Source organism: Cebus imitator, unplaced genomic scaffold (genome assembly GCF_001604975.1).
Source record: "Cebus imitator isolate Cc_AM_T3 unplaced genomic scaffold, Cebus_imitator-1.0 Scaffold55, whole genome shotgun sequence".
NCBI classification, from domain to species: Eukaryota; Metazoa; Chordata; class Mammalia; order Primates; family Cebidae; genus Cebus; species Cebus imitator.
This window is the reverse complement of record NW_016107370.1, coordinates 1,488,431-1,513,118: the sequence shown is the minus strand read 5'-3', so window position 1 is coordinate 1,513,118 and position 24,688 is coordinate 1,488,431. Positions and strand designations below refer to the sequence as shown.

Sequence of the window (24,688 nt, the reverse complement as noted above, 5' to 3'; positions counted from 1 at the left end):
CCCATCCTTGAGGATCTGTGACCACCGTTTCCCTTTAAAAAAGGTCCATAGATTATTCAGGTTTGAGAAACACTGGCAAGATGAAGAGGCAGAGATGGGCTGTCAAGATCGGAGGTTCCGAAGCATGCTATTTAACGCTTCCCTGCTTAGCATCTTAGTGTTTTTCATCTAAGTGGGTCATAACATCACCCACCTCTTAGGACTGCTGTGATGATGCTATGAGTCAATCACATCAAGTGCTTAGCAACATCCCCAGAAGGTACTGAGTACTTGGTGAGCATCAGTTCCTATCACTTCGGAGGTCAGGACACATGCACCTAGCGTCCATGTGCACTAACAAGCTGGGTGTCCTTGAGGAGCGCATTGTCCTCAGAGGGCTTTAGCGTCCTCATGCGGAAGAAGCATGGGCTGAACGAGATGATTTTTGTTTGCTTTAGAGTCTATCTCAAAGGGCAGATGGGCCTGTGTTTCTTAATGAAGAGTAATTTTAAATGTCCGAGTAGTGACCTTTTATAGAACAATGAAATGAAACCCTTTCAATGTCAGATGTTCAATAGTCACTATTGGAAAGCTTAATGAAATGAATCCTCATCACAAAGACCCCAATCCATCAGCTTCTGTTCTTCTAGGAAATCAGATTTTTATTTTGAACCTTAACTGTGTATCTAAAACATGGAAGAAATGAAACCTACGTATGGCGAAATTTTATGGCGGAACTCTTGCCATGAAACAGACAGTGAAGTTCCTGTTTCCTACGTCAATACAGTCAGGGTCTGGTGGAGAGGAAAGCCATTTAGAAGTAGAAGCAGAACGGCCTCACCATGCTAGCCGGTGCTACCTGCAACTGCCAGTCCCCTCTATCAGGGTCAAGTTAGTCTGGGGGGAATATCACTCGGAAAACTATATAGTTGCTTTCTTTCCACGACACAGAAAGAGGAAAATAAGCTCTGCTAAGAGCCAGGTGGGCTGTTCTCTTCCTGTAGGTAGATCTTTGTCCTTCCTGTGAATTTTCAACATGAGTCTGCCCCAGAATCATCTGGGGAGCTTTGGAAATCCCACTGCCCAAGTCACACACCAGACCAATGAAGTCCAAATCAGTGATTTCTTTAAAGCTCTCCAGATGGTTCCAACATGCAGCCGAGGCTGAGAACCACTGAGTTCAGAGGTCTTATCTGGGAAGGTCTACCTGTGGCAGAATCATGTGGGCTCCAGAAAAACAAACAAACAAAAAAACAAAACAGTTCAATACTAAGACATGTGTCCATGAAATCACAGTGGAACATGGGCTGAATGAACATGAAATTGGTTCACTAATTTGGTTTCCTTGGAAAAGTCTAAAAAGAAAGTGGGTATATTTAACAGAGGCAGTGTATCTGGTGTAGTGGTTAAGGGCGCAGACTCCAATTCTGATAGAACTGAGTTCACATCCCATGATCTGGGAAGCTATGAGTCAGGTGACCCTTGGGCCAGCTTCCTGACAGTCCAGGGGAATAACATATCTCAACAGGCTGCCATAAAGATTAAGCAGTGCCTGACCACAGATGATGACTGTGCCCAATAATTTCACTTTTCCTAATATTCATCGGTTAGTACCACAAGCTTACGTTCTGCATTGCCACCCACAGTCCTGGGGCTTGGCTCAACGCCAGTGCCTTGCACATGGAGGCCAGAACGCAGAAAACCACATTTGACTCAGATACTGTTTGGATAAAAGCTCTGAACTACTCAAGCATTCTTCCCCTCGAATATATGCAGAGAATCACACACAAAGACTGCTCTGGATTTAGGCTGGAGTCCGCTCGCTTTCAAGGCTCTGACCGGCAATGACCGTATTCATTACATTCGGAGAATCACATGAAAGGTACGAATGGAAAAAACACCAAACGCCTTTCTGGTGAGGCAGGGGCATCCGACAGAAGCAAAAAACCTTTCGCAGTCAAGTTTTCACAAATACATTTTCATGAGAATTCTCTCCTAGCCAGCACTTCTAGTTTAAGGGAGGGTGTTTCCTGCAGGGACTGTTCGGTTGCTTATGTTAGCTCGGTATGGCCCGAACAGACTTTGCAGCCCCCACTGCATGAGAAACACAGGGCTATACTGCTCACCGTTTTCCAGAAGGCCCACTCCTGCTGCTTCCTCATGAGCAAGAAATAAAGGCCTTTGCAGAAAACCAACATGAGGGGCATGGGAGCTGGAGTTCGCAAGAGGTCCCTGAACCCGGCTTCAGGAAACTGATCCCATCCAGTCTGCATTTGTGCTGGGTTTCACGCAACTCTTCAGAAAACAACTGCCACCCTTCTGCCTCACTGTGCCTCCTGAGAGGGCCTTCCGACGACAGCCATGCTCCAGCCATGCTCCATGTCAGCCCTCTTACCCTCCTCTGACCACAGTCACGTTACTGCTCAATTCCAGGGAATTACGGGTTATTCATGAGCACAGGAGGCCTTTTACAACGGCTGATTGTACAGGGAATTTTATCCTAACTTCTCAGCCAGTTTAAGGTTGGAGTAAAAACCCAATGTGTTTGTAGAGGCTGAGAATGGCCTTATCTAAGTGTGGTGAACACTGAAAGCTCCATTACCTAGAAAAATGAGGGAAGACGGACTGGGCTCAGAGAAGAAATTCCCCACGGCAGGGAGGCCTGAGCCCTTTGCTGCCAAACACGAGTGCATTCTGTCTTATTAGCACTACTGTACCATTTATATTTTCATCCACATCACTGTCCTTTAATTCTCTAAGCTACTTACAGAGAGGAAACAGAGCATTCTCTAGCCTCGAGCCCAGCACCATACCCAGCTAAGCAGTTCAAATACTGCTGCTGACATGCAGGTGTTTTTCTCACTCACCATGTGTGAGCTCTGGGCAGTTTCTCAGGACTGCCCCACTGCTCTATTGTAAACAGCTGAGGACCATTGGAACCTAGGCAAGAAAAGAAAGAGAAATGTAAGTGCCTAGGGCAGAAGAACGAAGCTACGGTGTGGTCTGCAGTCCAGCTACTGCCGGGGCAGGGATGCCCCCAGGGGCGAGGCCTGAGACTCTCTTCTGCAACATTGATATTTAATGTTGGGGGAAGCCAGAGGTCTGCACAACCTCGCAGAGACTCTACGTGGTCTCTAGAATGGAACTGCACCAAGTTTAACAAACACGACAGTTCCGTGGAAGGGCAGGCAGCGACAGCCTCTCCGCTGGACCCTGGAAATTTAAATTTCAAACTATTATTGGGGGTGGGAGGGTGAATAAAATGTGACCTTCAGTATGCAAAGTAGAGAGTGATTTTTAAATCTACGGTAAACACTGAAAAATTCTGCCTACTGGAGGTGACTTTATACATTAGTTTGCAACCATATGAATGACCCTGCAAAACCTAGTTTTTAATGGTTTAATAAAAAAACTAAACTAGGAAAAAAAAAAAGAGTAGCCTTATGGATCTCTTTACAAACTGCCCCCCAATCCCTTGAGGTAGAAGCACCATTGTATCTATATAAAGTAGAGATATCTATATAAAGTGTATCTATATGCTATCTACATAAAGTATAGATAACAGCCCTTTCATTGAACTTCTATCCACCCTATGCATAGCACATTGTCCTGAAACTTAGCCTTATGCAGAGGCCTGAGAGGTGGGGTTCTTGGGCCACAGTTCATGCCTGGCTGGAAATTCACAGGAGAACACCTGAATCTAATGGTATCTTGCTCACCATAAAGTTCGGCAAATCCATTCATAGGTACTCGTGATGTCCCCGTGACAAACTGCAGTAACCGGATCCGCTTTTCGGCGTCCATGAGCAGCACAGCCTATGAACAGACGCAGAGGGTCATTATATCCTCCACGTGACCCACGGCACATGCTGCTGTCACGCAGGCAGGCGGAACTTAATCTTATTTATATTGCAATGTAAGACCTAGACAGTTGACTCTGAAAACTGAGTAGTTTTTTTATGGCCACAATGCTAGCTGGCCTCTCTAATCTCAGAGACTAAGTGATCACAACATCTGTCTCTTTCTTCTCCTGCCAATAGGCCAAAATAAATGATATAAAAAGCAAACTCTCTGATGGCACTGAGCTCATGTTTCTGTGTTCGAGGCTTACCAGTTCCCCCTAAGCCAATTATAAATACACAGTATTTAAAATGTGTCATCACAAGGGGAAGCCAGGTTATGAGATGGGATTTCAGATTGTAGACACATTCCCCAGAAGATATCATTTTATAAAATGGAAAAAAACAAAAACAAAACCAAAACCAACCAGAGGCAGAGATGGGGTTCTAAAGCAATCTGTGTAGCTTACATATCTGCAGTATTACAGGAATCCGGGTGGCTTTACTGGTGATGTCACTTGGACTGCTGTAGTAAACATCTACAACCAAGCTAAGGGAGACCTGGACGGGGATTTGAAGACTCTGCTTTTTAAAAAATCTCTCTACACTCCTGCTGGCATTTGAAACAGTAATAAAAGGCATTCAGAAATGTGCAAAAAGGCTGGGCATGGTGGATTATGCCTAAAATCCCAGCAATTTGAGGGGCTGAGGCAGGAGGATTGCTTAAGTCCAAGAGTTTGAAACCAGCCTGGGCAACATAGTGAGACCACATCTTTACAAAAAAAATAAATAAAAATAAAAGAAATTTGAAAAAGTCAAATGATTCCTTTTTTGGGGTGAAGTAAATAATCAGTCTTTTTGGGGGGTAACTTTTTTTTTTTTTTAAAGTTTACTATCTTTCCCTTGAACTAACCCATTCCTATTTTACTTCCATCCTAAGCTGAACGGGATACAAACACTGGCCCTAAGGCAATAAATCAAATGTATGTTATCTTTGTTGAAAGATATACAGATCAAAATGTTTGTTGGAATGTACTTTAAAAATGGAGAAAATGACTTCTTCACAGAAAGTGACATCTTGCAAAGCCACCCCTGAAGCCTGTTTATGCCCTGAGAAGCCCCGCTCCCCCATTTCTATTTACACTTTGGAGGAGCAGTCCCTCAAATAAAAGTCACTTTCAGAAGGTGATCAAGGAAGGCCAGTGTGCTTTTGTAGGGACCAACTTCATTCAAGTCTAGCTGTCCGCTACAGTTACAGAAGAGTTGCCACGGGGGCTGGTGGCTCAGTTTGCCTGTTCCCTACCCCAGGAGTCCAAGCACTAACAGACCCCAGTGGCAGCATCAGTCCTAAAGTTGGAGCACAGGCAGGGCGCCGCACAGAGGTCACGGGACAGGCTGGGCCCCGAGTTACCTTCCAGAACCACTGAATGACGGGGTGGTTCGGGCAGTAGCCGTTCTTGTAAATAGAATGCTGCCTCCAGTCATTCACGTCCACATCACCGAGGCCACACATCAGCAACTAGGAAGAAAATTGACCCAATGTAAAAGCAGGATGTGCAAGCTGCGAGATCACACACTGAGAAAGGACCGTCCTCAGTGCCAGCATTTGGTCACCGTGCCGTGAATGTAACTCTGAGAAAGGACCGTCCTCAGTGCCAGCATTTGGTCACCGTGCCGTGAAGGTAAGCTACCAAATCGTAACCACAGAGGAAGGCAGACACCTGTCCCAGACTCCACCTGCCACGGCAGATCACAGAGGCAGCACAGTCACGAGGGCAGCTCAGTTCTAACCCTGCACAAGGCCACAGCATGTCATATCAGAAATAGAAACGCCACAGTTGTCCTCCCTACCCTCGAGTCTCACGCTTGGGACCTGTGGATTTTCTCAAGTTCCAGCAGCGTCTGTGCACTACCCTGGCTGCGTTTCTTCCTGGGAGGTTATTCCTCCGAATATCTGAAAGTTATCTCCCTACCCACAGAAGAGTTAGTGCTTATGACAGCAAGAACGTCTCTCTGCCAGGTCGGTCAATTCTGATGATGACAAATCACCTCATCTGTCCAGAGGCCTAAGATCTGCAGACATATGCTAAGGCATAACTGGGTCGATTTAGCATTTAGTCTAAGGTTTGCTGTTCTTACTATGCAACTCTCCATCGGGGGGGGCTTCTTGTGAATGAATGGAAGATACTCCTGCAGAGGTACCAGAATGAAATGGAAAGAGAACTAAGCCAGAGTCTGCAAACAAAGTTGCTAGGCTTGACTGTACCAAAACCTTGCTGGGAAAACCCAGCTACTCTCTGCCTCAGTTTCCCACCTATAAGAGGACAGGCTTGTGGTATATGATTTCTACAGACATATCGATCTTGAACTTTCCATTTTGAGATGAAAGTCTAGGAAGCCAATCTATGGGAAACGCTCACTGATGCGGATGCGACACACGCCGTGTCCCACCAACCGTGTCTCAACAGACACAGCCTCCCTTCTCCTGCTTCTCCTGACACAAAAAAGGGTGAGGTAGTCCTTTGTCTTTAAAATGGCGATTGCTCATCTATGTCAACATCATGAAGTTGAATTAGACTACCTTTTGCTGCTAGCTTGTTGCCTTCTGATGTTTTTCCTCGCTCAACATAAACCATTTCAAGTTCAATGAGATGTCTGTTCTATGGCCCTGAGCAGATGCTTACAGCCACCTTCTGGCCAAGACCCCCATCTGGCTGCCATGGTGCGGGGGATGGGGCTGAAGCAGAGGATACCTGGCCAGTCTGGTAGTGCCAGCAGGTTGCTGCTGTCCCAAAGGGCTGCTGCAAACCTCGTTTCTACGTGTCGTGGTGACCTGCCTCGCCTGGTGCACAGGGCCACGAACCCAGCTCTGCTCAGCGGCCTCTACTTACTAGGCATGTTCCAGAACGGCCCTCTCATGGGCAAGGCAACTACAGTTGATTATTTTTGCTGTTCCTTACTCACACGTTGGCAAACAAACCCCATAACAATTCTATGTAACAGGATTCATCTAAACTTACTCTCTAGGACATTATGGATCCAAGAATATTAAAATATTACTTGTAAAGTAATGAGAGATACTTTTAAAAAATCCACTTTACATAATATAATGTTTATAATACAAACCTCCAGCTCATTTTCATCAAAAATTTTAATCAAATCAATAGGAAGCAGTTCTGTAAATCCCTGAAAAAAAAAAAAAAAAAAACAACAAAATAAATCTTAAATACCTATTGCCTTGTGGAGGGGGGGACAAATTTCACAGGAAAAACAAGCTTTTCTGGTTAGCCAGTAAAAAATACAATCACACCTTATGATTCCTACGTCAGTGACAGTACGGAGTAACTACAGTTCCAGTAAAAACAGCACAGCCACAATATGAAAGTTCCGAAAAAAATAATAGAATCTAGAAGATTCAAGTAGTGGAGTAATTTTTGAAACCTGATGAAAATACCAGATACTGCAGGCAGGTGGATTCCAATAGCCACTTATAACATTGCTGTGAGTCAGTGCGTCCTAAAATGCACAGGCCACAGATGTGTAAGAGACACGCTTAAAAATAATGTGCTGGAGAGGCATGGAGAAGAAACGCAGAGGGAGGCAGGTGATAGGTGCAGAAGAGACTGTGTGTACAAAAACCAGCCTCCGGTTCCCAGCATACCACTAACTAGGGTGTGATCCAGGACAAGCCTGGCTCTGCTGGGCCCTGTGCATGGCGAAAGCCGTGTTTCTGAAGGTGTGGACCTCCTGTGGTACGGTCCAAGAATCTGCTTCCTGGGCTTTCTTACCTAAATGAAGGATGAAACCTGCCATTCTGTCCTCCCATTTTAAGTCCCTAAGGCCCCGAGGTGTTTCTGAGTGTCCTGCCTGGGGCTCACTCATCTTGCGTAGGTGCCTGAGTGAAGGGAAGGCATCACCCCACGAGAGCTCTACCTCAGTGCAGAGAAAATCAGTCACGTGGACACAACGCTGTTTCCTGTGTGATCTTTTAGGCAACTGATACTGTCAGATTCAAGAAAGAATTTCATTTTTGGTCAAAGTGGAATACTGTTTAAAACGATGCATCCCTCACCCTCTGCTAGGGATCTGGGAGCATCCCTGATATTAAAAGTTGGATCTGGGCAGTGCCTGCTTTGCTCTCTAACAGGGTAAAAGCTGTCATGAGGTGGCTGGGTATAAAATAAACACTCAACTTAAGAGAATATGTTTTCCATGTACCTGTACAGAAGATAATCTGCAAGGAATTATTAACATAGCCAGAAAGAAAATGGGCAGGGGATTAAAAAAAAATGCCCAGGGCCAGGCATGGTGGCTCATGCCTGTAATCCCAGCACTCTGGGAGGTCAAGGTGGGTGGATCATGAGGTCAGGAGATCGAGACCATCCTGGCCAACATAATAAAACCCTGTCTCTACTAAAAATACAAAAATTGGCCTGGTGTGGTGGTACACACCTGTAATCCCAGCTACTTGGAAGAACTGCTTGAACCCAGGAGGCGGAGGCTGCAGTGAGCCAGGATTGCACCACTGCACTCCAGCCTGGGCAACAAAAGCGAGACTTTGTCTCAAAAAAAAAAAAAAAAAGGCCCAGGTAGCAGTGATCCAGGGATGGGTGGCAGGGCACTGCAGGGACTGTGCTTTATCCATTCAGCTCTGAGCCCTCGGGCTTCTTGGAATCTGTCACTGCTGCAAAAGACAGCCTTCTCTTGGGTCTGTCTGAAACTTCAAGACAATGGTTATAGATCTGATCTGTAAAACATCCTCTTTAAAAACAGGACAAATATAAAAATAAGAGAAGCCAAGCAGGAGAATGCATGAAAAGAAAAAAAGATGGGGTGTGGGGGCTGAACACTCTCATGCTGGAGACTGGCCGGCAGTGTGAGCTGTGTGATCCTGGCCTTCCCGTGGCGTCCCCAGTCTTGCCCTGTCTCTCAGTGCATGATCAGTTCCACCACACCAGCAAAAGGAGGAGCACAATCCTCCCACAACCCGGGACCAGAGGCACATGGCAAAGAACCCTGGCCAGCATGGCTTACCTCCAAGAAGGCGTTCATCTGCTTCTGGACCCTGTTCACAAATCTCCACTGGATGACTAAACTGCAGGAAAAAAGAGGACAATACTGAACCACCTTCGTCATCATTAGCACTCTGCTTTCTCTGCAACTGGGAGTGCTTCTCCTCCATCTATGAAGCAGAGCAGAAGTGGGGATCTACACTGTGCCTCCACTGTTTAGTTTATTTACGGCTTCTTTGAAGACTCCCTGCAACAGCCATGAAAAACCTAAAATCTCACTGGAGATTTCAAAAGGGTAATTAACTTACCCCCCATCAAGGTTTGGCTGGCCTAAACTGCTTTAAAATGTGATTCCATGGAGAAAAGGGAAAAAAGTTCATGAGGTATGAACACACAGGGATGTGTGTATAATATGCACACACACGTATACATACTCACAGATAAATATGTATATGTATTTGTAAAGAACACTCAGGACAATGCATTTAGTTTTCTAATATTTCATTCTAATATCCAATGTACTAATATTCAACAGTGACATACAAGCTTCATCAGCAAAATGATTTGCACTCATAATTTAATGCCCAGATTTAGAGGATGAATGGTAAGACCTCATGTAACTGATGTTCACCAAAACCAAGTTCCCTGTGACAGTGTTTAACACACAGCATAATTTATCACAAGGTGAATCTCCTATGGATGTCATCTGAGGAGTTCTATCATTACGAAGGGCTCTCACCTTTGGGGTGGTACCACTGTAACCATGGTGACGGCCCTGAGGACCAGCCTGCGGCACAACCACTGCGCAGCCATCTCAGGCTGTATCGCCTGGGCTATAATGAGCAGCCCAACAGCATTCTTCTGGTACCAGGGGAGCAGAGTATCAGGGAGCAGCTGGTGATTTTGATCATACTTTTAAAAGTAAAGCTAGCTGGAACCCTGCCTGGCCCTGACTCCCTCCACATTTGAATCCTAAAAGAACTAACTGCAAAGAATGGTGCATAACACAAGTCACACACGCCAGAGTCCTCAGACTGGAGACCTGGGTTACCTTGGGCTAGAATATTTTTTAAACCCCACTCACAGTCTCTACTTCCTGAAGGAAGACAATGGTGTCTGCAGGGGTGTCATCAGCTAAGATTGTTCAGATTCAGAACAAGCGTGCCAATTACAGTAATGTAGCCAGGTAAGAACTGATGGATCTTATTTCTAGACTATGTATTCAGCCTAAAAAGCTTGTAACTTGAGAGAGGAAAAAAGTCTGCCACGTAACAGTTCCACTCTTTGCCAGGATCTCCGATTAAACACTCCAACATGCTCCATTTCTTCCTGATTAGGAAGGACAGCAGGTGTTTTCTTTACAGATCACACTGAAAGATGCTAAGACCCACAGTCAATTCAAGAGCTGCCTGAATTCAAGATCTCTGACCAATTTCAAATGAGAAGAAAGGAGGGAGCCCAGCCTGTAGAAACGGAGCACTGAATGCAAATGAGGAACTCAGGTCATGCAGAAACCCATGAGAGATGAAACCAGGTGCCAGGAATGGCACACTGCAGCGCTCGCCTCACCCCTGCACCAGGGGATTTCCCTGGAAGATCCCCGAATGATGCGTGTGAAGCACACGTATACATTAGAGAAGAAAACGTAATGTGCCCAACAGAGAAAAAACTTCTGCCTGTCACAGATGTCTTAGAATCACTCAACAGCCAGGCTTCCAAAAGGACTCAACGCTTTGCTCCACCAACAGAGGCTGAGATTAAGAATACTACAAATATCAGATACAATTCATTAGGGTTGCACATGCTGAATTCTTCCTATCCATTTTAACTGTTTTTATACATTTCTATGATGCAAATGAAGTTGGGAGGGAGACAAAATATTTTATCTTTGTTGATTCCTAATTTTGTCCCACTGGTCACGGACACCGTGGTCCACTGTTGCAATTCTAAATCTTAGTTGATATCCACATATTCCAAAAGAGTATTTGCCGTATTACTCACTAATGTAGAGCTTTTCTCCCTCCGCTGCTCCTTTATAGCGCAGCTCACTGGAGTCAGGATGTAAGTCAGACTTCCCATCCCACATTCAACTTCCCATTAACCCAAGCCAAAAAACAACTCATATTGTTGAAAGCTGACCAATAAACTCATGCCCATAATAAATGCATGAGCTGTTTCAGCAAGGGACAGTAACCAAACATGCTGTTCAATTTATTCAAAGAAAAGACTGTAAATATGTATATACGTACTCGATATATTCCCTTTTGTTTTCATTTGTGACCATTATTTCTGACCCATTGGGTTTCAAATCCACTTGATATGTCTGTAATTACAAAGATAAAACAACAATTACCATTGCGAAGTTATCTTGCAGATTATTATTGAGTAACAATGTCTCACTATAAAGGGAAGACAACATGTATTCAGAAATATTTCCCAGCAAATGGGCTCTGTGCACAAGAGAATGTCCAATGAGGCTTTTAAATTGCTAAAATGTTACACAGTTAAAGATGTTATCATTAAAGGCAAACTATTTTATGGTTATTTATGACTTTTAATTATTCTTCATATATTAGCAATAATGAAGAGCAACATTTTTTCATCTGCTATTCATTTTTCAGGAAACTAATTATGCTTAACAGAAAACAGGGTACACCCATCAAGACTCCAGAGATCCAAATTCTAATGCGTTCTGTGTCTGAAAATTACATTTTATAGTCATAAAAAAGGACGCATGGTATTTCTTTCAAAAACTGCACACAGAAACTTAAAGACGAGAAAGAAGCTTAAGGATCCAGGCTGTAGAGGCAGCTTTATCTGGTTTTTGAAGACTTTATTTGCATCGGACGCCTTCTCCTTGCTTATCTGCCCTGAAGCTTCCTTCCTTAGCGCCACCCATGATCATGAATAAAGCAGCTGCAATCAGGGCAGCACTTTCTCCTGTGCCCTGACCCAGACCTAGCAGACCATGATGCCATATATAGCAGGAACCAGCGTGAGGGAAGGGAGGGAGACCTATTTTAAAATAAAATGTATTTTTCTCATTTTAGAAATTGTGGGGAAAAAAAGGTAGAAAAAGTTATCACCTACAACTCTCCTACTGAAAGCAAACTACATCACTATTTTCATGGGGCTCCCTCTGCCCGCTGGTTGCATTATAGGGTAAACCACGCCAGGGCAGAGAGTTTTCCAGAGTAAGTGTTAGCGTGTCTCCAGGAGGGATGGAGGTTCCACGTTGTGATAAACTCTGTGCTCCGGCAGGGCCGCCTCCAGGGGTTGCCTAGTCCTGCCACCTGCACTCAGGAGATCCTGAGCCCTCCGACCCGAGCAGTTGCATCTGTGTCTCTCATGAAGTTTCTCTACACACTAGCTCTTGTTTCCATTCACACTGAGATGGCTTTTCAACATAAAACATATTGACCATCCATCCAGTCCCACTACATTGTCTTTTTCCCTTTATTCAGGAAGGGATATTTTTTCACCATGCTTTCCATTTCTGCAAAATCAATTCAACTCTTCACTGTGCCCAGTGTGAATTTTAATCCTGTGTTTCTGATTTTGCTGACATCCTTCACCTCTCCATTTCCCTTTCCAGCTGCCGTCCCAGCGCATCCCATTTTCTCCCAGGGGTCATCCGCCTCTGCCCCGTACAGGCTGTGTCGGGGATGGAGGATGCGCAAGTTTCCACTTGAGGGTAAGGTGGGGATATTTCTACAGTGAAACACTGCCAGTTCGTGGCTGGTTTTCAGAGGTGCATGGACAGTGCTCATTGGTATCTTTTGCTCTATGTGTTAATAAACCCTGGTTGCTTTTTCTTTTTTTCCCCATTTATGCCTACCCAGACTGCCTTGTTCCTTTAGTAAGAGTTTTCTTATCAGATCTACATCAATGACAAGTTACCCAGTTCAGGCGTTGGTATTGAGAAGGCTTTTGGTACAGCTCGGCTACGCTAAGGCCAAATCTTTCCTCCAGCCCTTTCCCCCGCAACAGGGAAAGGGAAGGAGGTGAAGTGGATAAGTATCCATAATCCCTGTAATACACTCCTTACAGCACTCATCCGTCCCTCTTTCTTTGATTAGAGAGCCTTCCTTGGTGTTGCCTGAAAGTTGTAATTTCCAGAGAGCTACTGAATGAGCGGGTCTGCCACAGACAAGGTGGGGAGGGGAGGGCTAAGGAGGAAAACACTCTGCTTCCTCCAAAAGCAGCACCCAGGGATGAAAGAGAAAATAAGTCAGTGTCGCCAAGTGCAGAGAACTGGTTCTCTCTTTCACTGTGACAGGAAGTCTAATTGGTTCAATCTTTTCCCAAAGGTATTAGAATTTGGCAATAGGCATCATAATTTTAAAAGTACATACCCCTTCCCACAGCAATTTCTGTTTTGGAGTTTATACCAAGGGAAAATAGTCACGTACAGAAAATGTATATTCCAGATTATACATTTATTTTTTCCTATATATAGAATACTCACATTATAATACATATATATATATATATGTGAGTATTCCAGGGTTATACAAAATTATATGTTTATATAGCAAATACTGAAATAGCCTAAACGTCTACCAACAGGGGGTGTGGTTAAAAATATATGGCATATCTACAAAATAAAATTCAGCACAGTCATCAGAATGTTATAGACTGATTTTACTGACATGAAAAGGTATGCGTGATATATTAATTTGAAAATGGTATGCAGAGTACAATTCCACTTCTGTAAAAAAAAAAAAAAATCTGTGTTTGTGCTTACGAATAATAATTCTGGAAGATATATCTAAAAATTTTAATCCTGGGATACTGGGAATAAGTGACATTTATTTATTTTACATATTTTTATTAAACTGGCTTTATTTTTATTATGAAGGTTAATATTTTATAGATAAACTAATAATTTTTGAAAGAAAAGAAAAATGGGCCCATTCTACCCAGGCTAAATAATGAGGTCACAGCAGTAAATCGTCCTGTGGGCAGCCGTCCAGTCTCATGGTTGATTTTGACCCTGGGTTCCTCTGTGGGGGAGTGAGGGGAGGGCCCCAGGACGGGCACAGGAGGAGGGGCGTTTGCAGTTCTGCTCCCGAAGCCACTGGGTTAGGGGTCAAGCCCCCAGATCCCGATGCTTCCAGGCTCAAGCCCTCAGTGGTACAGAAATGCATCCCTCTTGGGTTTATTACAGGCGACATTTTCATGAAAAGCAATGATCACTCTTCAAATTCCGCGTCCAAGGCTGCTGTTGGGGGCTGAGGGTGAGACCATCTCCTGTGGTGCAGGTGTGGTGTCCAGCCCGCCACACTGCCTTACTGCCACCAGCTGGTGCCCCTGAGTCCTTGCTGGTTGGGCATGAGGCTCCACGGGGGTTGGAGAAGCAGCTGTCTGACTCTTACCCCTGCAGGCCTCCATTCCTGCCTGTCCATTGCTCTAACACAGCCTGTGTTCTCCTTTCCCCCATATTTGTGCCTTCTTAACGTCAGCCGTTGCCACCAAAGGAGGGGAGGGACTGCATGTCTTCAGCACGGAGTGCTGGGTGGCACCGCGACATGGAGCTGTCAGCCCTAAGTGGGAGAAGTTAAGGCAGCATCGTACCAGGGCCGCGCTCCACCGCACACATCTCCCACAGATGCTGTGGCAGTGCCCTGGCCCCACATGAGGGTGGCCAGCATCCCAGAGGAGGCAGAGACCCTGCAAGGTGACCAAGGAGAAACAGCGAACCGCAGATGGAGCTGGTGCTGGAACCCAGGGGCCCTGCTCCCTGGTGAGCAGTCTGCAGTGGCTCCTCTGTGGCGTGGATTCTTGCCACCTTCAGCCACGAAATGCACAGTCCTCTCTCTGGGCTTTCTGGGGCATCGCCTGCCTGTGCCTGGACTCCTGGAGGACCTCACACAAGGAACGCAGGGCCCAGCCATAGCAGGTGCTCAGCAAGCGCTTGTGGGGAAAAACTGCAGCAGAAAATTCCTCTCTTTACATCTCCTGGCCCCGCAGAAACTTGGCTCTCTTCCTTGCAGAGATCAGAGGAACCTCTGGGGGACTCCCCGCCTTGGCCAGTTAACAACCCGATTCCCACACATCTCTCTGACTCTCCACAGATGCTCTGTACTGCCTGGGAGGCTACTGAGAAACAGGATGGATATATACTGGACTCGGGTGGAGCAAGGCTTGTCCACTTGGCAGACTCCACTCTTGGACACCAAGCACTGCTGGGTAAATACCCACTGATGGTGCTCACAGATCCTGCAGGCATGGCCTCAGGGGCAGTCGGCGCCCTGCACCCCCATCACTCCACCTAGCCAGCCTCTTCAGCAGACATCAGTGCAACTACTGGTAGCCCGGAGGCAGCGAGTCCATGCCAGCCTTCTGACTTGTCGTCTCCCTAGGTGCCAACCCTGTGTGTCCCTGACTGGCTTGGAGGGGCTGGGGCCGCCACCCTCCTGGGAGCCACCTCCAGTTCTGGGCTCTTGGCCTGGCTCCTTCCGGCTCCGGCCAGGATGCAGTCTGCTGTCACCTTTCTCCCTCACACTGACTGTTTCTGCCTTTTCACTCACTGCCTTCCCCCAAGTGTTTTTCAACCTTTTAATTCATTATCACCCCCTAAGGAGCCTTTTTAGATTCTTTCTGCCAATGGCCCACCTTCCTCTGCGAAGTCTTAACAGAGAGATTCCTAGTACACCGGTGGTATGTGCTGTGGCTTTTGGGAGGGCCACAAACGACTTTAACGTCTGAGATGATCTCCTCCTCCAAGAATCCATTTTTGCCTCGTTCGGGTGATTGTTCCCATGGAGACTGGCTCAAGCTGACCCAGACCTGATCCTAAAGAACCTTCCTATATGGCTGCTGCCCATGCTCTCCTCCCCCTACTACTGCACAGCCCCTCAAAAACTCTGCCACCTCTTCAAAACAACCAAATCAGGCCAGGCGCAGTGGCTCACACCTGTAAGCCCAGCACTTCGGGTGGCTGAGGCGGGCAGATCACCTGAGGTTAGGAGTTTGAGACCAGCCTGACCAACACGGTGAAACTCTGTCTCTATTAAAGATACAAAAATTAACCGGGCATGGTGGCATGTGCCTGTAATCCGAGCTACTCAGGAGGCTGAGGCACGAGAATCGCTTGAACCCGGGAGGCAGAGGTTGTAGTGAGCTGAGATCGTGCCATTGCACTCCAGCCTGGATGACAGAGCAAGACTGTTTCAGAAAACGAACAAACCAAAAAAACCTACAACCAAATCAGACGTTGCTCTGCTGAACTTGCAATAAAGAATTTTTATATGTTATACCTCTAAAAGGGCCCCTCGTCCTGGTGGGAGCGGGTAAGTGTACACAGCAGTGAATGGGGGTATGGTTTATTCTTCCTGCTTGGCACAGGATCATAGTTCAAATGCTGACTTTTTTTTTCAGTGGAAACCTTCATATTAGGCCCTAGAAACCAGCAGCTCCCGATTCTTACCAATCAGAAAGAAAACAAATTGCAAAATAATGGCAACAGCTGCAGTTTCATTACACGAAGCAACAGCTACGAAACTTCATGGTCTGATATTTCTAACTGTGAAATTTGAAAGAAGCTTGAAACACCGTGGAAGGCTGACTGCATGTCTTTCACCCCATGGCAACTGCACTCACTTTGCCCCACTGAGAAAGTGACTTGACTGTTGGCAATGGGGAGGAATGGGCTTCCTTCTGGGTCAGAGTCAACCATTTTGCAGAGGGCCAGCGAGCTGAGGGGCCTGCATGGGCATCACGCTAATGCTTGGATTTCCACATCGACAACTATACTTCAGGTACCCACCATGCACCAGGCAATGTGCTGGTGGGAAGTACACAACAGCAAGTAAGCACGGGACAGGCATGTGGCCGCCATCACCAGGAGGACGCTGCATGGGAGAGACAGACGCTGCTGACAAACGTCCTGACAAATGTACTCAGACAAACAAATGCAAAGTCTCTGTGGTTCATGCCATGGAAGATACACAGGGTCTGGGTCAAGGGCTGGCTTCCCTGACGAAGGGACAAAGGGACATCTGAACTGAGAGTGGGAGGGCGTGTGCTCTCAACAGAGGGAAGAGAAAGCAGAGGGCCAGGGCGTGTGAGTCACGAGTGTGGGGGAGGAGCAGGCAGAGCCAGGCCACACAGGACCTCGTGGCACAAAGCAAGATTGGGGTCTTTCTCTCGAGGTCAGGGGGAAATCCCTGAAGGTTTCTGGCAGAGAAATGACATATGCATTTTTATATTCCAAAAAGACCACTGTGCCATTACAGGAAGCCAAATTGGATGTACAGAGACCAGCCAGGAGTCTAGGGGGAGGACAGGAGCTCAGACTTGGGTGTGAGCTAGAGATCGGGAAAATGCACAGAATTGAGAAAGGTTTGGGAGATGTGTGAACAAGGCTTGCTGATGGGCCTGATGTGGGAGGTCAGATCCATCCATACATGGCTAACTCGCTCTCAATTCCTTCCCAGAGTGCAAAATAAATACATTAGTTCCCCATTAATCAGGCTAGCTCTCTTAAAAAGGAAAGCCAGTTGTTTTAACAAACTGGGCATCTAATTTTTATCTTACTCATCTAATGGGTCTGTTTTGATTACTGTATTACTCTACCTGATCCTACAAAGGTCAGAATTCACAACATTAAACAAGGCAGTCTGAGAATTTTTTTGTTTTTTGAGATGGAGTCTCGCTCTTTCACTAGGCTGGAGTGCAGTGGTGTGATCTTTACTTACTGCAACCTTTGCCTCCAGGGTTCAAACGATTCTCCTGCCTCAGCTGGGACTACAGGCGTGTATCACCACGCCCAGCTAATTTTTGTATTTTTACTAGGGACGGGGTTTCACCATGTTGGCCAGGATGGTCTCGATCTCTTGACCTCGTGATCTATCTGCCTGCCTTGGCATCCCAAAGTGCTGGGATTACAGGTGTGAGCCACCATGCCCAGTCTGAGAACTGTTTTAAAGGAAGATCTGGCCTAAACGACCATTAGAATCTTTATTAGAAGCCTGCTTAAAAACCCCAACATCCTGTGTTTAATTTTCATTTATGAGGTGGAAACAGTTACAATTTAGGAAGGTTTCCCAGATCCTTTGCTTCTGACTGTAGCACTGCTAATGGTTTTCTGTTGGGTTAATTTGGCCATACAGTTTTCTATGAGTGGATCCACAAAAAGACTTTTTAAATGCATTTGACACACAAGACTGATTTTAAGTCTTCCTTGGTTCTTGACTTCCACTCCTTCCTTCATATGTTAAAAATGAAAGGAAGATACTTCCAGGGTGACTAACTGTGTCTAATTGTTTGGAAATTGGCAGTTTAAGACCCTTCCATAGGTCCAGCTTTTTAAAAAGAAAAGCCACTACGATTCAACTGATCTTGTTTCCTCATACTTAGGATTTCTATTACCTACAACCTTAGTAACATTTTTAATAAGCCAGGTTAGCATTCCTCATTCATTTGCTCAATAAGCACTTAGCAGGCATCAACTGCATGCTGAGCACTGGAAAGACCCAGAAGACCTCAGGGGACTTACTGCCCACAAGTCAGCCAGTACCTCAAGAACGGCAGGGAAAGAGGTGATGGGAGAGAAAAGGAGAATGCGTCGGAAGAGAGAATGAGAATGTGTTGGTGCAGATTGGGCACTGTAAAGCCAGCAATGTGGCACCGAGGCATCTCTGGGGACACTGTTAAAGCCACATGGTTTGTTGAGAGGGTGACAGGAAGGAGGTGTCAGAGGGTAATGCCAGGGGTGAGCAGGTCTGGATCATGAGGGGTCATATGCCATGCTAACAAGTTTTCATTTATGCTGAAGGTCATGAGATGGCCAAGTAGAATGACATTTTCAGGGCTGCATTTCAGAAATATTCTATAAGGGGCACACAGCTAGGCGGCACTGGAGAACAGGGTAGACAGTGGCAAAATAGGAAAGAGGGTGGCCAACAGGAGGCTGTGAGGGCAGTACAGTCAAGAAGTAATCGGGGCATGGGCCAGGGCAGTGCAGAGACAGGGACGTGCCAAGGAGGGGGAGTCACAGCACAGAGCCACCCTGGGGCATGGGGAGATTGCATGAGGAGACAGGGAGATTCTGAAGTGACGTCCAAGTGTCAGGTGGGAAGGGAGGGTGGTGACACTGATGAGACCATAACCGATGTGGAGGCTGGGGAGGAAGAAGTGGCTTTGGCACTGGGACCCGTGAGCCTTTCAGGAGAAGCAGTTCAGGAGGCGGTCAAACCTGGGAAGGCTGGAGGCCGGAAGGCAGATGTGGGCTTGAAATAAGAGGCTGGTGGTGAGCAGAGACAGATGCGGCTGGAGCCACGGGAAGGATGAGGACATCCAGATAGCATGGGCGAGACAGAAAAGCAGCGGGTGGAGGAGAGCTGGCAGAGTGACACCTGCATCCACAGGGCCAGCAGAGGAGCTAGTGCTTCCAGGGACTGGTGATCAGCAGGGAGGGGTGAGAGCCGGTGGGAAAGGCACTGTGCCCTGCAGGCGCCTCTGGTGGCAGTGAGCCATTGGTGTCAAAGGCAGCAGAGAAACGAGGCAGACAGGACTGGTGACACATGGTGCTCTGGGTCCTGGGGAGGCCACTGGAGACCTGGAGGGGCAGCAGCTGAAAAGATTCCTCCCTGTCCCATCACAAGAACAGTGTCTGTCTGTCTGTGAGGATTCTTAGGCATAACGCACAATACAGAGGGGGAAAAAAGGGAGGGGCACGGTGGAGGGGGCACAAAAGGTCTGTAATGGACTTGATCATTACATTAAGCCACCAGGTCTCTCGCCTCTCGTGTGTGAAGTCCTTCTCTGAGCCTCCCCCAGCCAACTGAAGGGCACCATGGACTCTCCAAGTGCCACCCACCTTCAGGACTTGCACTAGTGACTGAAGGTTCCTGGCTCAACCACAGGACATGGGAATAACAAGTGATTCTGATATTTAAGTGATTATTTTCTAAAAAATTTGTACTCTCAGTTGTCATCAAATCCTTTATATCTAGTGGCATCAGCTTCTCTTCGCAAAGATTCTCTAGCAATCTTTGAGATCTAGCAATAAAAAAACAAGTCTATTTCATTTTTTCCAATGGCAACCCTTACAAGGAGTTCTATGGTCTAATTTATTTCACAGCAATGGAGATTTAGTCTGAGAGGTGGGAAATATCTCTAGGCTTTTATGGAAGGACAAGTACCAGGGTGAGAGAATATCTTGAGAATACCTCCCAAGCCTGGGTGGCAGATGAAGCAAAGGCTTCAGATTTGAGACAAATACATCTGATAGATTCCCAGGATGATGAGAAGGCAGGCAACTTTATCTTTGAAATCCACTTTCAGTGGTCCAACCAAATCCCTGCTGACCAGTCTGAAATTGACTTTGAGGATTAATCCAGCCTGAATAACAGCGTGGAGGCAAAGCAGAAGGAATGACAGAAAAACCTGAGCTTGCCATGCTGAGCCCCACAAGACAAATGTCGCCATGACAACAGAACCATAAAACAGAGAGAAAAACCAAGGCCCCTCCAACATCACCTGCTCCTGGTCGTGTATTTACAATGCTAAGTCAACAATCACACTATTTTTTAAAGTACCTAAATTCTAAAACCAAGGCACAAATGAAACGTTCACATTTGCTTTGGATTACAAGAGGTGTTAGTTCATGCCTTCAAGGCCTCTTGGAATTTCTGTCACTTTGCTGGAAGAGAGAAATGGTTGTAATTGGAGTGTGGTTTCCCGGCCTGCCAAGAAGGTACTGCTCCAATGGGATGATAATTAACACCTACAGCTCCTGCTGGCTCTTTCTAATTGTCCAGCAAAGTCGTGTTACAGCCTGTCAAGAAGAAAATAACCCCTGAAAGCTAAAGAAGCATTCCCAGGGTTACCCACACGTACCTGTCCAAAGTTTTCTTCATCGATACAGAACATGAGGTCCAGCTCAGTAGGGTCATTCTCCAGGATCCATTTCAAAGAGTTGTAATATTCACTATCCTACAGAAATGACACAGGAAGGAAATTCAGCATTTTTTCCCCCAAAATACAAGCTCATTTGACTCCTTTAAATAATTAGGTTCTAATGTAATTCTGCGCGGAATGCTCAAGAATTACGTTATTAATGCAATGTTTCCTGCTCCATCCAAACCAAATCTTTAATTTAAAATATAAACAAACTGCTTTGGTTGCACTGGGGTTGCAGTTAAATCCTGTCCTTAGTAATACCCAGTGGAAGGGACCTACTCTGGATGTGGATGAAGCTGCCTGCCGTACTGGTCCACAAAATTTAACATACCAGAGATCAGTGTACTTTCTTTCTTTCTTTTTTTTTTTGAGATGGAGTTTCCCTTTTGTGACTCAGGCTGGAGTGTAATGGTGTGATCTTGGCTCACTGCAACCTCCTCCTCCAAGCGATTTTCCTGCCTCAGCCTCCTGAGTAGCTAAGAATAAGGGCACATGCCACCATGCCTGGCTAATTTTTGCATTTTTAGTAAAGACCGGGTTTCGCCACGTTGGCCAGGCTGGTCAATATACTTTCTATCCTTTTGGAGTGAAAACGTCATGGCTGTGATTCCAGCACTTTGGGAGGTCAATGTGGGAGGATCATTTGAGCCCAGGAATTAGAGACCAGCCTGGGCAACATTGTAAGACCCTGTCTCTATAAAAAATAAAGTTTTAAAATAGAGTGAAAATATCTGAGGAAATTAGGAAGGACAAAGAATGTTCTAGGCTGGGCATGGTGGCTCATGGCTATAATCCTGTAACCCTTGGCTTTGGGTGGCTAAGGCAGGAGGAGAGCTTGAGGTTTGGAGTTTAAGACCAGCCTAGGCAGCACAGCAAGACCCCATCTCTACAAAAAAAATTAAAAATCAGCTAGGCATGGTGGTGTGTGCCTTTAGTCCTAGCTACATGAGAGGCTGAGACAGGAGGATAGCTTCAGCCAGGAGATGGAGGCTGCAGTGAACTATGGTTGTGCCACTGCACTCCAGCCTGGCAAACAGAATAAGACTCTGTTTCCAAAAAAAATAAATAAGTAAAATAATGTTTCATTTAAGTAAATACCAATAGTTTTAAGTTATGCCCTTGCTTGTGCTTTGATCACTCTGCAAGTTAATGTCAGCAAAAAGGATGGCCGCTCTGGTTTCAGAATCCAGAGCGGCTGTCACAGTCACAGTCCTGGTCCTACCGTGGTGTCTCCTGCTGGAAACACGACGGGCTTGGAAGAGGGGAAAATAGTACATGCGCTGTATTTTAAGCACTAACTGTCGGCACGTGATAGAAAATTAAGAGAAATTCCTATGCTCCTAGCATTTTCACCATACGGCGATGAAAGCAGAAAGCACAAATATAAGGTGACAGTGGAGACTGGAATCATGGATGTGCATCCCAACCCACCATGACTAACAAACCAGCAGCGGGTTCAAGGGCACTGATGGCCTCTTCCTCTCTTTTCATACAATGAGGGGCAGAAACACTGAGTCAGCGCTGGTCAGGGCCGAGGATGCAGCTCATCTATCCAATTGTGCCCAAGATATAGTTGGTACCACAGCCGGGTGAAGTCATGCAGGGGCTTTTTAATTCGTGAGCAAACACAAATGAGCTGCAAAAACCCCAAATGGACAAACACGCTTCTCAGTGGCCCTGTGAGTGTGCTGGCGTGTGGGCAAACGCCCATCCCTTCTGGATGTAGATGTGGAGTATGGGTATATTAAAAGAAAAACAGAAGCAAAAGTAAAAAAAGCGAAAGTTAAAAAAAAAAGGAAAGTGAAAAAGAATATCAATTTTTGTTTTATAAAAAATCCTTCCAACTCTAAAATGGTCCGTCTAGGTAACATTAATGTTAAATGCAGCATGAAAACCCAAATCACTGCTTGGAGAACGTCTCAAGTGTTCACTTGCCTAAGTGGCAGCATCACTCATCTATGCCTAGGATGTCTGTGTGAAATTCTTCTACTGTTTTACCTTTGCCTCTGCCATTTTTATGAGGTGAGGAAGAGGGACAGCTGATGAAACTCTCAACATTCAGTGGTAGCAGGTTTTTTTTTTTTTTTTTTTTTGTTTTTTTTTTTTTTTTTTTTTTTTTTTTTTTTTTTTTTTTTTTTTTTTTTTTTGAGACAAAGTCTCGCTCTGTCACAACGCTGGGGTGCAATGGCACAATCTCGGCTCACTGCAACATCTGCATCTGCCTCCTTGGTTCAAGCAATTCTCTTGTTTCAGCCTCCCGAGTAGCTGGGACTACAGGTACACAGCACCAAGGCTGGATAATTTTTGTATTTTTAGTAGAGATGGTGTTTCACCATGTTGGCCAGGATGGTCTTGAACTCCTGACCTCGTGATCCACCTGCCTCAGCCTTCCAAAGTGCTGCAATTATAGGCGTGAGCCACTGCACCTGGTCTTAGTAGTGGCAGTTTTTATAGAAAACTCAGGCTACAATAGATCTTCAGCTGTCTCGGATTTAGTACGCACAGGCAACTGGGATTTGGATGTATCCACGCTAGGTACCATGATCCCAGGAAATGTGAACAATGATTTGCTTATTACAAGAATTAGGTAGATTAATGAACTTTTCAAGCAATTAAATGTCTCCTGTTGTTCACATGGAATGAAGCACCCACAAACGTGGCTGAGACTACAAACGTGGCTCTCCAGTACCTTCCCATAAAGCATAAGTGCCCGGCGATGGCCAGCGTGTGACCTGCATGTACTCACCACAGATTCCATGTCATTCAGGGTTATCTGCTTTCCCAACATCATCTTGTAAAATGGTCTAATGAAGAAACCTAAAATACAGTACATGCTGGGTTTAGTTTCAGGTCTTTGATACTGCTATGTATCAGAGCATGGAAGAAAAGATGAACCTGCTTTCAATGTAAATTAGAAACCAGGACGGAGAAACCAAGGGCCTTCTGCGGTACAGCACATGCGAGTTGGCAAGGTCGGGGGAGAGAGGCATGATGGCAGCTGTGCTATGAGAGGGCGCAGCAGAGCGGGGCCAGAAAGGCCTCTGGGAGGCGACAGATGAGCTTCAAGGTCAAGCAGAGTCTGCAGTGCAAATCGGGCATAGGGATTGGGGAAGAAAAGGGCATACTAAACAGAGGAACAAGCCTGGGGACTTGCAAGCAGTTTGCCAGGGTAGGTGGACAGGCCAGAGAAGGGGCCAGTGGTGCACAGCCCACGTGGGGTGCTGGAGAGTTGGGGTGCTCTCTGAGGGTAGTGGGGAGTCAATGCAAGGCCAGGTGAAATTTCATCTGCCTTTTGTTATCATTGGTTGGGCAGCAATGAGGAGAAAGCACAGGAAGGGGACAGGCTGGAAATGCGGGAGGCCACGGAGAGGGCCTGTGCAACCTCCCAGGGAGGGACGGCAGAAGCTTCAGGGAGACAGCGGCAGCGAGGCCGACCTGCAGGCTTCCCGCAGGGCCTCCATTTCACCTGATCCAAAGGCATCACACACCTCCTCACATGGGGCCCTGACCCCACCAGACCTGGCACCTCGGGCTCCTGCTTCCACTCCTTCACCCCCACACCAGGCACCAACCCTCTGCAGCACTGGTCAGCTCTCCCTGGCTCAGCGTGGCCCTAGAGCTACAGGCCCCAACAGATGCCAGCGTCTGGCGAAGTAAAAGCATGAAGCTGACTCCGGGGAGCAGTGGAGAGATGTGCAGAACGAGCCCTGCCGACAGAGACATTCCCATCTGCGGGAAACTTGAAGACACTGCTGACGAGGCCCATCTGTGTGCACTCTGACTCTTAAACGTGCAATTCCAGGTTTATGTCGTCATCACTCTTGTGGGGGTCACTCTAGCTGGCTCCTAGAGACCCTGAGTGATTCCTGCTTCCATCAGTCTCCTTCCACAGAGCCTTGACTCTGAGCTCGTCCTCACTCATCTGAAATGACCCCAGCCTCTGAATGC

The 24,688-nt window shown here is 46.3% G+C and overlaps 1 protein-coding gene across 17 annotated transcripts in view; it reads right to left on the bottom strand.

Moving 5' to 3' along the window:
- Positions 1-24,688, bottom strand: part of NEDD4L (NEDD4 like E3 ubiquitin protein ligase) — a 346,587-nt gene that overhangs the window by 2,415 nt on the left and 319,484 nt on the right. For all 17 annotated transcript variants that reach the window (XM_017528805.2, XM_017528808.2, XM_037738594.1 and 14 more), the window contains 8 exons: positions 23,487-23,557; positions 20,678-20,773; positions 11,080-11,153; positions 8,853-8,913; positions 6,945-7,004; positions 5,230-5,337; positions 3,699-3,795; positions 2,847-2,919 (listed from right to left, as the gene is read on the bottom strand). In XM_017528805.2, coding sequence (XP_017384294.1) covers positions 2,847-2,919; positions 3,699-3,795; positions 5,230-5,337; positions 6,945-7,004; positions 8,853-8,913; positions 11,080-11,153; positions 20,678-20,773; positions 23,487-23,557 — 640 coding nt within the window. The remainder of the gene's footprint in view (positions 1-2,846; positions 2,920-3,698; positions 3,796-5,229; positions 5,338-6,944; positions 7,005-8,852; positions 8,914-11,079; positions 11,154-20,677; positions 20,774-23,486; positions 23,558-24,688) is intronic.